At 44.2% G+C, this 12,345-nt stretch overlaps 1 protein-coding gene across 1 annotated transcript in view; it reads left to right on the top strand.

Annotated features, from left to right (window-relative positions):
* magi2b (membrane associated guanylate kinase, WW and PDZ domain containing 2b) overlaps positions 1 to 12,345 on the top strand; it is a 74,893-nt gene that overhangs the window by 56,092 nt on the left and 6,456 nt on the right. Inside the window, exons 10-17 of the mRNA XM_084555695.1 lie at positions 2,317 to 2,846; positions 3,579 to 3,747; positions 8,808 to 8,839; positions 9,663 to 9,855; positions 9,942 to 10,033; positions 10,448 to 10,640; positions 11,091 to 11,336; positions 12,146 to 12,331. Coding sequence (XP_084411821.1) covers positions 2,317 to 2,846; positions 3,579 to 3,747; positions 8,808 to 8,839; positions 9,663 to 9,855; positions 9,942 to 10,033; positions 10,448 to 10,640; positions 11,091 to 11,336; positions 12,146 to 12,331 — 1,641 coding nt within the window. The remainder of the gene's footprint in view (positions 1 to 2,316; positions 2,847 to 3,578; positions 3,748 to 8,807; positions 8,840 to 9,662; positions 9,856 to 9,941; positions 10,034 to 10,447; positions 10,641 to 11,090; positions 11,337 to 12,145; positions 12,332 to 12,345) is intronic.

Below are 12,345 nucleotides of genomic sequence, written 5' to 3'. Positions count from 1 at the left end.
ATTTCTTCTTTTATAGCCGTACTACAGGTGCAGTATCCCTGCGCCAATAGTCAAGGTATTAATATTATAAACAGGTGCTTTGACTCATAAAACTCCATGAACCATAACATCCACACAAGCAGCAATGTTTGTCTCACGAGGCCTCCCTCGAGAGAGCCAACATTATTTTATGTGGAAAGTTAAGATTGGGTCCTTGCGACAGCCAGTGTGTGTCTGTTTGCAGAGTCCTTGAGTGAAGACCCAAATCCCAACGGGTTCATTAACTGTATGCAGCTTTGGAAGAAAATAAGGAGGCTCCTATATTTTGTTCCAATTCAGGGAGTAATGAGACATTATGTTACAATGCTCTGACATTACATTCCCGACATGCCCTCAACGCTACTAACTTACAAATTTGCAGAAGAAAATTTGGTTGCAGGAAATTAGGAAATAAACAAATCCAAAATGGCGCATCAGCAGTGAGTGTGAGTGCTGGCATTTATTATCGTTCTGTATATGAACAACATTTTGTTAGTTTGATTGAGCATCTAGGGTACAATGTTTTAATGTATATGCTGAGAAGGCACACTGCTGCTCCCAGACACCCCTGAAGACGTGATCTGGAGGCATACACCCAACGATGTCTCAGGTAAACTGCAACACCATATTGTACACATTCATATCGCTCTGTGGGTAGTGTGTGTTCTCACTGCAAACAAATAACTCCAGGGAGCGATTACACTCTTGAGTGTCTGAGTGAGACCACTCTCTATAACTAATCTGATTTGTTATGGGATGGAGCGATTCCTGTGTTCACACCATCCCAAATGGACCGATCTTGGGGGGAAACGCTACTGGGTTCTGAACAACGGCCAGAGAGAGAAGGATAAGTGTGTCCGCAAGGAACTGACTGATTGAAATTGTCAAAGAACTGATGTTAATAAAACAGCGGGTTTTAGTCACAGGATCAGAGAACATACTGCTGTATGAGGCTTTGTGTGTGCTCTTCTCTGAACCTGTGAGCTGGCCCCATGCCTGGCACGACTGTTGCCTTAACTGCTCATTTAGGCCTCGCTTCGGAGCTGTGTCGCCCTCCTTCCTGCTTTACGCTGCTTCTCTCTGCTTTTATGTCTCTCCCTCTGCCTATCAGTTTCTCTTTTATCTGGATTCTATCTCTTTTTATTTTATCTCCATCTCTCCCTCTTTGTCTTTCCAGCTTACCCTTTATTATGCCGTCTTATCAAACCATGTCATCTGACACGTCTCTGTTTTCAGCCTCAGTATATTTTCATCCGTTTTCTCTCTCTACCTCTCTAGTTTTTCTCTCTTCATCCCTCTATCCTGATCTGTCAGCCCCTTTTCTCTCTCCAACTTGCTCCTCTCCACTCTGTGACATTGCCAGAGCTGCACACATCCACACACAGACGTTCAATTGCTGAGATTAGCTGGCCTATTTGAGCTGTGCAGCATTGCTTTTAGGGATTGTGTGTGATTGTGCATGTGACATGTATGCTGTATGTTTATGTGTGTGCACATGGGAGTGTGTGCGCGTCTGCATGTGTGACAGAGAGTGCCACTAGAAGTGTGAAATAGAGGATTTGAGGCAGCTGCATTTGTCATGGGGCTGTGACTTTAAAGCTGAAATCCATAACTTTCCGCACGTTCAAACTACAGCAGAGTATCTAGTGTCGCATTTGTGAAGTTGTTTCACCTCTTTGTTACCGGTAAAAATCCTTAGTGAGCAACCAGGTAAAGTGAAGTGCTGGAAGTGGACAGAATGCATCTGTTAGTCAGGAGGGGTGTAGTGAAGACAACAGATAAGATCATAAACAATGCTACATGACATCATTTTGTGTCTGATCATCAGGCCAGGGAGGAGAGGCAGAATCATAATGCATCATGCATGAGCCAAAACTCAAATCTGTTAGTGCTCAAGACTGTGAGAGTCTGCATCATTTGAATATTTGAGATTTCATGATTAAAAGGTCTCTGTGGATGCCAGTGAGCACCAGATGGTTGTCATATTCACCAAGACCCCAAACCACATCTCTCTCAGCGCGCCTTCTCACACATGTACTTGTAGATCGCGGGGCAGTGACAGTGAACTGATGTTATGTTCCCATGTTGCAGTGGAGAAGGACAGTGTGCTTCCTCAATTTTGCCGCAGCATGTTCTTATACTGCTGAGATTTGACGCTCATGACAACAGACTGTCACAAGTTGTATTTTTGCAGCACAGTATGTTTCACAAAAACCACAGACGACATGTGATCATGTGGTCTGTGTAACATCTAACATATTATAGTGTGACTAAAGCTCTCTCTGTCTTCTTCTTCAGGTGATGTCATTGTCTACATCAACGACATTTGTGTGCTCGGCACCACGCACGCCGATGTTGTCAAGCTTTTCCAGTCCGTGCCGATCGGTCAGAGCGTGACCCTTGTGCTGTGTCGAGGATATCCTCTGCCCTTCGATCCTGAGGACCCGAGTGGCGCAGCCAACACCTCCCTGACACCCATTGGCTTGGAGCACCGTCCTCTGGTGGTAAACGGCCGCGGCAGCTACGACCCGTACCTGGAGTACCTGTCGTTGAGCTCCCAGCTTCCTCCTCAAGCCCTGGCCCAGGCCGGAGGCTCTCACCCGGGGGACACGCACCTCGACGGCTCATCCCTGCCGCCCACCACGCCTGGCTCAGCATCGGCACACACGCCTCACGACGATAACGTGTCAATGGCCTCTTCTGGGACTGCTGGTGTTGCCGGGGCAACCTCACAAGGGGCAGAGCTGCTAACAGTTACTATGGTGAAAGGGGCAGAAGGATTTGGGTTCACCATTGCCGACAGTCCCACTGGTCAGCGAGTTAAACAGGTGATGATTTTACATTGAATACTCCAGGAGTGAAATTGGCTTCAGACCTGCTCTATATTTTAATTATAATCCACTGTCAAGTTAAATCTGTTCTTTCAAGAATAAAATCACAGTACTCAGCTAAACTCCGTAGTAGAGTTGACTTACTATTTAAACCTGAGGCTGAGTTAAAACAACGGGTCAAAGAGAATTTAAATTGTTCAACGCAACCAAGTAGAAAGAGATCGAGATAATAGGAAGAGAGTGAACTCAGTCTGTGTTGCCATGGCATGGAAATAAACGACGAGTATCCTACAGATACAGAATGAAAAATTCCAACCTGCACAGCGAGATACCTGGCAGTAAAGGAACAGATAAATGAGAGGAGATGAGCTGGAATGTGGCAGATGCTGTTCCTCATCCTTATTGTATTCATATAGTACAACATATGCACTGCCGAAAAGAAAAATTAAACATCTGTCTGAACTATTCCATTTGTTTTATGTTCAGTGTTTCAGTGTCTTATTCTTTTACAAATTAAAAAAATCTCCCTGTAGAGTAACATTATTACAGTGGACGTTCAAACACTTTTACATTTTAGAATACTAGATGATTGTTTTGCATAATTTATGGGAAAATGGATGGATTAAAGTCCACAGTTTTTTTTTTAAATACTTTTTTGTTGATGAGATTGTACGCTTCACACAGTCAGGTTAAATGGAGTGACCATGGGTGTGTGGTGTTGTGGTGCAGGTGCTGGATCCAGGCTCACAGGGATCGTCGGGGGTGATAGAGGGAGACCTGATCCTGGAGGTGAACCAGCAACCAGTGGCTGCAGCAGGGCATGGGCGAGTGGTGGAGATGCTCAAAGAGTGTCCTGTGGGAGCAGAGGCGACACTCCTCATACAGAGAGTAGGAACAGGTGAGAGACAGACTTCCATGCTGCAAAGCAGTTTCGCTATCTCTATTGTTCATTCATAAAGGCTGCAGGGAAGCTTTTAAACGTAACCTGATAAAACAGATTTATAGCACAGCTTGATTGTAAGTTCATTGTAGGGTTTATTTACAACAAAGCCATTTATTTTGGGGGGTATAAATTCCATTTCCTTCCACATAATAGTCCAATGATTTTCACTTTAATACCCAATGACAGTCTTTAATCTATTTTGTATCTGCAGTGGTGGAAAAAAATGATTACCCCGCAGTTAATACCAAATCACATGTGACATTTTGATACCTCGCAAAGGCCGACATCATTTTAGCAAAAGTAGAAAAGAGTCCAGTGCAAGAGCAACTTCCTGCTTTATATAAGCTGGCTTCTGATCAAGAGGCACAAATATCACTTTGCAGTGCATCTTCAGCCCCAGCTGCAGCTTCGCAAGAGAGGAGTCAAGTAGAGTTGACAGTGAGAGCTGAGAGAGCAAAAGAGATTTTGATTATGATAATTTTGAGACCCGTTCTATTTTTGAGCACATTCAAGTCACAGTGGCTCTTTACTTGAAATTTATTCAAGACTCTGGATGAGATTTTATTTTTGGAACATTAAATAGTTTAGAAGATAGCAGAATATTTTTGTCTGGTGCAAAACGGGACAAATTAGTGTATTGTCTTGTGAAAAACAGTATTTGGGACTTATTTCACACAGCAGTGATTTCTGTGTGTCGGTTAAAGAAAAATTAGACTTTAATGTCGCCTTGGAGAAATTAAATCACTGCAGTACGAACTATTAGACAGCGGAAAATATGAAACACTAGAGTGTAATGATCAATATGTTGTTTAATGTATTTCGTAATGTGCTGACTCATGCGGGGAACACAGAAATATTACAGATCAGAAAGAGTATACACAGATGTCACACTAAATGTTCTGTGTGTCACAGCATGTGTTGTCAGTGGTTTCCAAATTCGTCTTTATCGCCAGCATGTCGTAGATGTTTTCCAGCAGAACAGACTGGAGCGGTGTGGAGGGGATTTTTCATGCGGCGTTCTGAAGATGCAGCACATCAAATTTAAAATGAAGTGAAGAGTTGGGATGAGAGGTGGAGTTAAAATCACTGTAAGGTGTAGAACGGCTCTGTGGGCAGCGATGGCTCCTGCACTGCTGTGGGGAAAGAGGTTTTTGTTCCCGTCGGGGCCACTCATCTTCAAAAATACATGCTGTTCTTTCACTGCAATGTGCTTTGGACAGAAATTACCATTGAGTGTAATCAAGCCGACAAACAAGCTGAACTGGCTGGTGTGATGCTGTTTGATTGTCCCATACTGACTCTAGTCGGGAAGAGAATAAAAACCTCAAAGCTCTAACCAGTTTGCTTAAAATTTTTTTCCTCTACAAGAGAAAGACAGTTTATTATATGCCCTTGGTTCTGAGCAAATAAATCAAATAAGGTTATAAAGTGGCCGAAAGAATGGCCGGGAGAGAGTTATATGGTGAAGAAAATTAACAATTGGCCACATGCAAGGAAATGAAATTGCACAGCGAAAGCCTTATTTGTTTAACATGTGCTCTCGCAGTGATTTTCTAAAAGGTGCTCTGGTCACAGGTCAAAATTTGACTTGATAATTAACCCGGGCGGCCATCTGACAAACAAACACACACTCTCAGCCACACGGCGCTGCTCTAACGCCTGGATGAAAGTCAAAAAACTTTCCTGTCCTTTGGCCATTTAAAGAAACAAAGTTCCCGAGCTCATTATTTGTTTTAGATGTGCCACACAGCGGTCCCGCAGTTCACGTTTTCGTGCTCATTTTTCTTCGTGGAGATAATTTGCCGGGAGTGAAGAATTAATTTGCATTGTTTCTGAGAACAATAAAGAAGAATTATGGGTATAGTCTTGTTTGCATCACCCTTTTCATAGATTGTATTTAATTATACATGAAGGAAATCAGTCTCATATGCATCCCCGGTTTAATTAATTGAAGTGCGACAAGAATTATTATTGCAGACCTGCAAAGCAATCAAAGACATTAGCTCTTAGTGTCGCGACACATTAGACTGTCTAAGTGCTGCTGTGTGGTTTGCCGATTTTACGCCAGTCCTGATGTCATGAGTCTACAGTTCGTTATTGACGATTATTGGAGATGTGTGACAAACTGAACGTGTACTGTATGTTCAGTTATGCTCTGACACTTGATTGCATTAAATCTAATGAATCTAATGAATGAGTGAGACTGTGATGAGCAGAACGGGTGAACAGGAGCAGGAGCCACAGCACTGTATGCAACTGCATGTGTGTCTGCAAGTATATGTGAGCAGGTGAAATCAAATGTGGCAGCCCAGCGTGTTTAGAGCCAACATCTGCCACCTGGTGGTTAACCTCTGCAACGACAAGCTCTCATGTTTCACTGTCAGAGGCCACATTTAAAATATATTCTGTAATTTCGATACACAAATGAGGCTGTCCGTCACAGATGTGAGAGCACAGATTTGTATTTTAATTCTCGCAATAGATGTCCCTCTTAAGGCTGAGCTACATGTGAAAAATGACCTCCCTTCCCCCAAACGTGTCATCCCCTGCTACAGCCGCACCAGTTTCTATCAAACAGTTCAAGACAACGGCCCCACAGGGACTATCAGGCTGACACAACAGGAACCTCTGTGACTCTCTCTGTGAGGCTCTCCTCTCTGCGGGGTGAAAGAAGGGACAAGGTCCTTTACTGTGACTCAGATGTGCAAAATGTCAGGAATGTTTAAACATGTTTGAGTTCACAGACGCAGCATTTCTATGTGCAGCGTTTCCTGCAATTTAGGGTTGACCAAATGATTTCAGATGTGTTGCTGAGAGCACCGGAGCCGTCTCTATCACAGGCACGGTGTTAGACTTCCACTGCATGTGTGACTCTGTGTGTGTTTGTCTCTGTCTGACTGCTTCACTGTAGCGTGGGCACTCTGCCAGAGTTTCACTGAGCTCTGGTCGTGTTCACAGCTCCGTCCCCTGACATCCCAGTTTGAAGCAGAGCCAACCACAGACCGGAGACATTTGCGGCACCAATAAGAACGCAGAGCGAGGCTGTGAAGAGAAGGTTGTGAGGTGGCACGAGCCAATCAGACTAATCCGAGGGCCATCCAGGACTCAGCAGGATAGTCTGTGAGGCTGGCCTGCCAGACTGGCTGACCACTGAATTGTGAGAGAAGCCACGTGAAGCCTCTCTCCCAGTCATTCATTTGTAATTCATCAGCGTGCGTACGAGTGCGGTACACATCCAGCACATATACCGGTGAATTATATTAGCATTTAAATTAAGCTTAAATACGTCTGTAAGGATGACGGGTAATATGAGTGGACAATTGCCTCGTAGCTCGTACTCATTTCTTTCAGTGGATCATTAAGGAAAGTTTCCTGACAATGAGTTATTAGAATTCCTTAAAGGCTTCCCTCAAGGCCCGTATTCCCTACAGAACATGGTTATTAGTCCCCACCTCCCACAGAGCCCTCCCTCAGCTGCTGCCACCGTGCTGAATCATTTTAGCACCGCGGAGAGCGCTTCTCAATCCAATTCACGTATATGACATTCATATATATAGTGGCGTTTTTTTAATTTTTATTTTCCTCATCTCCTTGCCTACTCCACCACAGTGACAGACGCAGCAGGGACGGATGGCATGTGGTTTTAAAATGGAAAAGATTTCCAGGTAGCAAAGCTGCTTTAATTGGGGCGCGTGGAGGAGGTCTGGAGATGAAGAAGTGAGTGGAAAACCACTTGATAAAAGACAAAGAAACGGCGGAAATGAATAGAAATGTTTAACTTCACATGAGCACACTGTGATCGATTGTGTTTCATTTGCCTCAAATCTCCCCTCGCTCGCTGATTTTGATAGAAAATTCTGCTCCATTGCTGAGTGCTGAGGCCTTCATCTCAACATCTGAACAGCAGGCGGATGAAGTTGGAGAGTAATTCCATGAATATATTCTACCCAGTGCTCTCTGACATTTCTCAGGAAAGCTCATAAAGTCACTGAATATTAAATATACTTGGGATCTCCAAAGAGTATTTTACAAGCGCCCACGTCTGTTAAAGGATTCAGGAATCCTCTTGATGACTGCGTCTGTGTGTTTCTATCCACATGTGTAAAGATTCAGACTGAATGTTTGAACAAGGCAGCCACTGCATGGTTCCCCCACGTCTGAATGTATGTATTTGGGTCTTGGCGGCATAAATGTAGTGAGTGTCTTTGATTCTGTGCAGTCACAGGGGAGTTGTGTTGATGAGATTGTTGTGATGTGGAGTGCTCCCTGCTTCCCACATGCAGATAAAATACGACTTGAAAAGACAATTTGTGCATGTGTCTTTGTGTGAATGTGCGTGTGTGTGTGAAGGGGGTGTGGGTCTGTTGCTTTCGCCTGCAGCTAATGATGTAATTATGTTGAAAACAAACGCAACAACCAAGCCCATTTAGAAAGAGTTACACAAAGTCAAAACAGAGGAATAAGAAATCAGCAAACCGAGAGATTCTGTCAGTCATTATGGGGAGTTGATTTTTGATTTCTATCTCATTAGCAGGGCGGCACAGTGGAGTAGTGGTTAGCACTGATGGCTCACGGCAAGAAGGTTCTGGGTTCTACTCACCGGCCCACTGGAGCCCTCCTGTGTGAAGCTTGCATGTTCCTGCTCCGGGTGCTCTGGCTTCCTCCCACAGTCCAGAGACATGCTCGTTAGGTTAATTGGTGATTCTAAATTGGCCGTAGGTTTGCATGCGAGCGTAAATGGTTGTCTGCCTCTCTGTGATAAACTGGCGACCTGTCCAGGGTGTACTTTGCCTCTCACCCATTGACAGCTGGGATTGGATCCAGCACCCCCACCCCCGCGACTCACTCGAGGGCAAGCGGTTACTGAAAATGAAAATAAATGACGTGAAATCTCGTTAGCAGAAACCTTTGGATATAGATTCCTCGATAGTTGCCTGGACTCATGCTTTTTATTCCGGAGTTTGAATTTATTCTCCTTTAACAGTTTTTTTTTTCTCTCTCTCCATCTTTCTCAGGTCACATCTCTCCATGGAAGGCATCTAAACAGGTACAATGATTAAACCAGAAGTGTTTGTGCTGGTATGTTAAGATCAGCGTCTCAGTGGCTGTGTTACCTCAGAGGTGTCTGACTTTGGCTTTCACAGTGAAAGGTGGCAGCCTCTCCTGACCTGCTTATTAGTTTCATCACATCACATGTCACGTCTCAGCAGCTGGGGAAAAGCTCTTCAGATTTATACTTAAACTGCACCTGTTGCTGCTTCTGCAATCAGCTCTTATTCATGCCGGAGAGAATATTCAGACACGGTGCTTTTCACCTCATTTGGGCTTAAAATATGAATATTGATTTGAATGTGTCATCAAATCTCCTCCTGCCCAAACACTTATTTTCTTTATCGCATAATTGAGCCACTGAAGCACCAAATATATCTCCCACACTTGACATAAAAACATTATTTTTCCTAATTATTTATCACCTTCCATTATCTAGTTTAGCTATAACAATAATCTCTGCATCGCTACATGGAGTTAGACTTGAAGGTGTTTTAATTTCCCGGTCTTAAGTTACGTGTTACAAGAAAGAGTTTGTTTTTGTAGATTCTTGTCAACAAAGCCAAATTATATTGGTTCTGTTTCTCACATTGATCTGATGAAAGACAAACTATTCTCAGTGCTCACTTTAAATCTAAATTTAAGTTTGCAGTATCAAATATCCAACTTTTAACATTTACAAATTGTAAACCTGAAATCTCCAGTGCACACACTGACAATGTAATTTTTGTAGCTTAGATAAACGAGGTAATATACTGGCTGCAAATCTAAATGAAATCTAATATTTAATTAAACCTTACTTGTTGTTGTTTCCCTTCTAGCTGCCTGATCAATGGGATCCACATGGCAGCCCTCACACGAACCTGTCAGGCCCAGTCTTACCACCCGGGACACCCTTCCCAAACCAGCCACAACACCGCACATCTGTGCCTGACTCCACTGAAGGCTTCGACCTTAACAAACCTGATCCTTACGACCTGTACGAGAAGTCGAGGGCTATCTATGAGAGCAGACGTGAGTACAGAAAACCTTTTTGTCAGTGGGTGGTGGTTGACGTTAACATGATTTGTCAACCTTCATTGTCCGCTTCTGTGTGTCAGGCCCAGAGTACGAAGAGGTGGAGGTGCACCTGCTGAGGGAGAAGACTGGGTTCGGCTTCCGCATCCTGGGGGGAGACGAGGCCGTGCAGGCTGTGAGTCCGGACGCCCGTGACAAGGCTCGTATGGGACGGGCTGGACCACACACATTTATAACCTCATACACGCCACCCTCACCTGACCTGCACCTAACCTCATCTCAGACTCTTTATTCAGTCCACACATCTGACCAACAGTCCAGACAACCTCGCACTTACAAGCACACCTTGGCCTCCTCACACTGTCCTGACCCTCTAACTGCTCCCATACTGAAGTGTCGCCTTGCTAACTTGTCCACGTTGTAAAACAGCATGCAAACCGAGATAGAAAATGTGTTGGCAGAGTATTTGGAACGTGAAGCAATGTTACCGTGCCCCAAAAGTAGTTTTACAAGCTAGATAAAGCAATTACTGTGTGTCTCATCCTCTTCACCTTCATCTATGCTGCTAATATTGATTGTCTTTGAACAGATTGTTATTGGCGCTATAATAGAGAACACTCCTGCTGAGCGCGATGGGCGGCTTCGACCCGGGGATGAGCTCATTTCTGTGGATAAAAATGTGGTTGCTGGGAAACCGCACAAATACGTAATAGACTTGATGCACGCAGCCGCTCGCAACGGTCAAGTCAGCTTGACTGTGAGAAGGAGAGTGCAAATGCCTGGTGAGGACGTGATTTATGTTTTTGTTCTTTTTGTTGTTGTTGTTGTTTTTTTCACACTTTTCCAAGATTGGAGAACAGGCTGCACATTTCACTGGCATCAAATAAAGAAAATTTTAAAAAAAAACACAACTTGGACCACGCACACATGCTAACAGTCTGTGCACTGGATCACTGTGTACTTCTCACCCACTCATCTTGTCTGGTGTAGTAGATCATAGATACTGTAACATTTATCTTTTGTTCATTGTGAGCACTGAAGCCACTACTCCAGCCCTACAGGGGTATGCAGTTACAGCAGAGTCCTACCTGTCAAATGACAAACAGACGAGCACTGTTTGACTTTGACAGAGAATCCAGGCTGGAGCTGGAGAGTTTTACCTACTTTCACCTCGAAAAAAAAATCCGCTTTAGTGTCTCATCCTATCTCCTCTCCTGCGTCCTTTACTCCAGGTGAACCGTGTCCCGTGAACGGCCGTAGCCCCGGCTCAGTGTCGACACAGCACAGCTCACCGCGCAGCGATGCGGCCTCGGCCTCGGCCTCGGGCCCCCCGACGGTCAATGTCCCCGCTGTCACGTCACCTCCAGAGGGATCGGCCCTGCAAACCAGTGACGTGGTCATTCACCGCAAGGAGAACGAGGGCTTCGGCTTCGTCATCATCAGCTCCCTGAACAGGCCGGAGAACGCCGCTGTCATCAGTGAGTTGCAGAATGACTAGCGTCTGTCTGGAGCGCTAAAGGTTGTTTCATCCTAAGGGCCTTACAGTACTACAGTCAGTACAGATGTGTTGTGTCTGCACTGTATGTCCACTAAAAACACATATTTTATCTGCTTTACTTTTAACCAACGAGTACTGTGTTCCTCACCACTTTTTTCACTTGAGCGACGTTTCTTATGTCCTCCAATAGCAGGGGTCAAACCAAAATTGATTTGTCTTTTAAGATTTATTTTTTTATTTTGGTCTTAATTTCAAGCCAAGGTAGTAAAGTCTGTATATAAGTATTAAATGAAGCTTTATTGAACTATAAATATGGTGTGGCTAGTGTCCGCTTGGCCTGATTGTACAGTAAAGCTCTTTTATATGAATGCGGACTCCTCAAAGTCCCAGTGCAGCCATGAAAACAACCACTGCTCTCAAAAAATATTCATGCACACAAACTTATGAAGATGTGTGCCTGAATTCATGGCTCCCTCTCAAGGTTTCTGCTTACAACAAGGAATATGGAAGCCTCCAAAGTGGAGTAGTCATTGCAATATCAAACATTACTTCAGGATGTAATGGTGTGTGTTCAAGAGTCTCTCAGGGATTTTCTACACCTGGTGGGTCCAGAAATATTTTATATTGAAGTGGAAATTTTTGTTGTTTCAAGTGCTGACAAAAGCTAAGAAAAAGTTAAATGTCTTAGCAGCTTTGAATGTAGTGAAGTATCACAATATTACTATGCTGCCGTGAACATTTGTCTTTAAAATTGCCAGTGACAGCCACCTTGTTATGGCCTGTTTCTAGCTGTGCCCCATAAAATAGGACGCATTATTGAGGGCAGCCCCGCGGACAGATGTGGGAAGCTGAAGGTGGGCGACCGGATCCTGGCTGTGAACGGACAGTCCATCATCAGCATGCCGCACGCAGACATTGTCAAGCTCATTAAAGACGCTGGACTAACAGTCACACTGCACATTATACCAGAGGAGGGTAAGTGTTTGTGT

Source organism: Chelon labrosus (assembly GCF_963514085.1).
Source record: "Chelon labrosus genome assembly, chromosome: 11".
Classification (NCBI taxonomy): Eukaryota; Metazoa; Chordata; class Actinopteri; order Mugiliformes; family Mugilidae; genus Chelon; species Chelon labrosus.
Note: the sequence above shows the minus strand (reverse complement) of the source record. Positions and strands in the feature narration are given on the sequence as shown.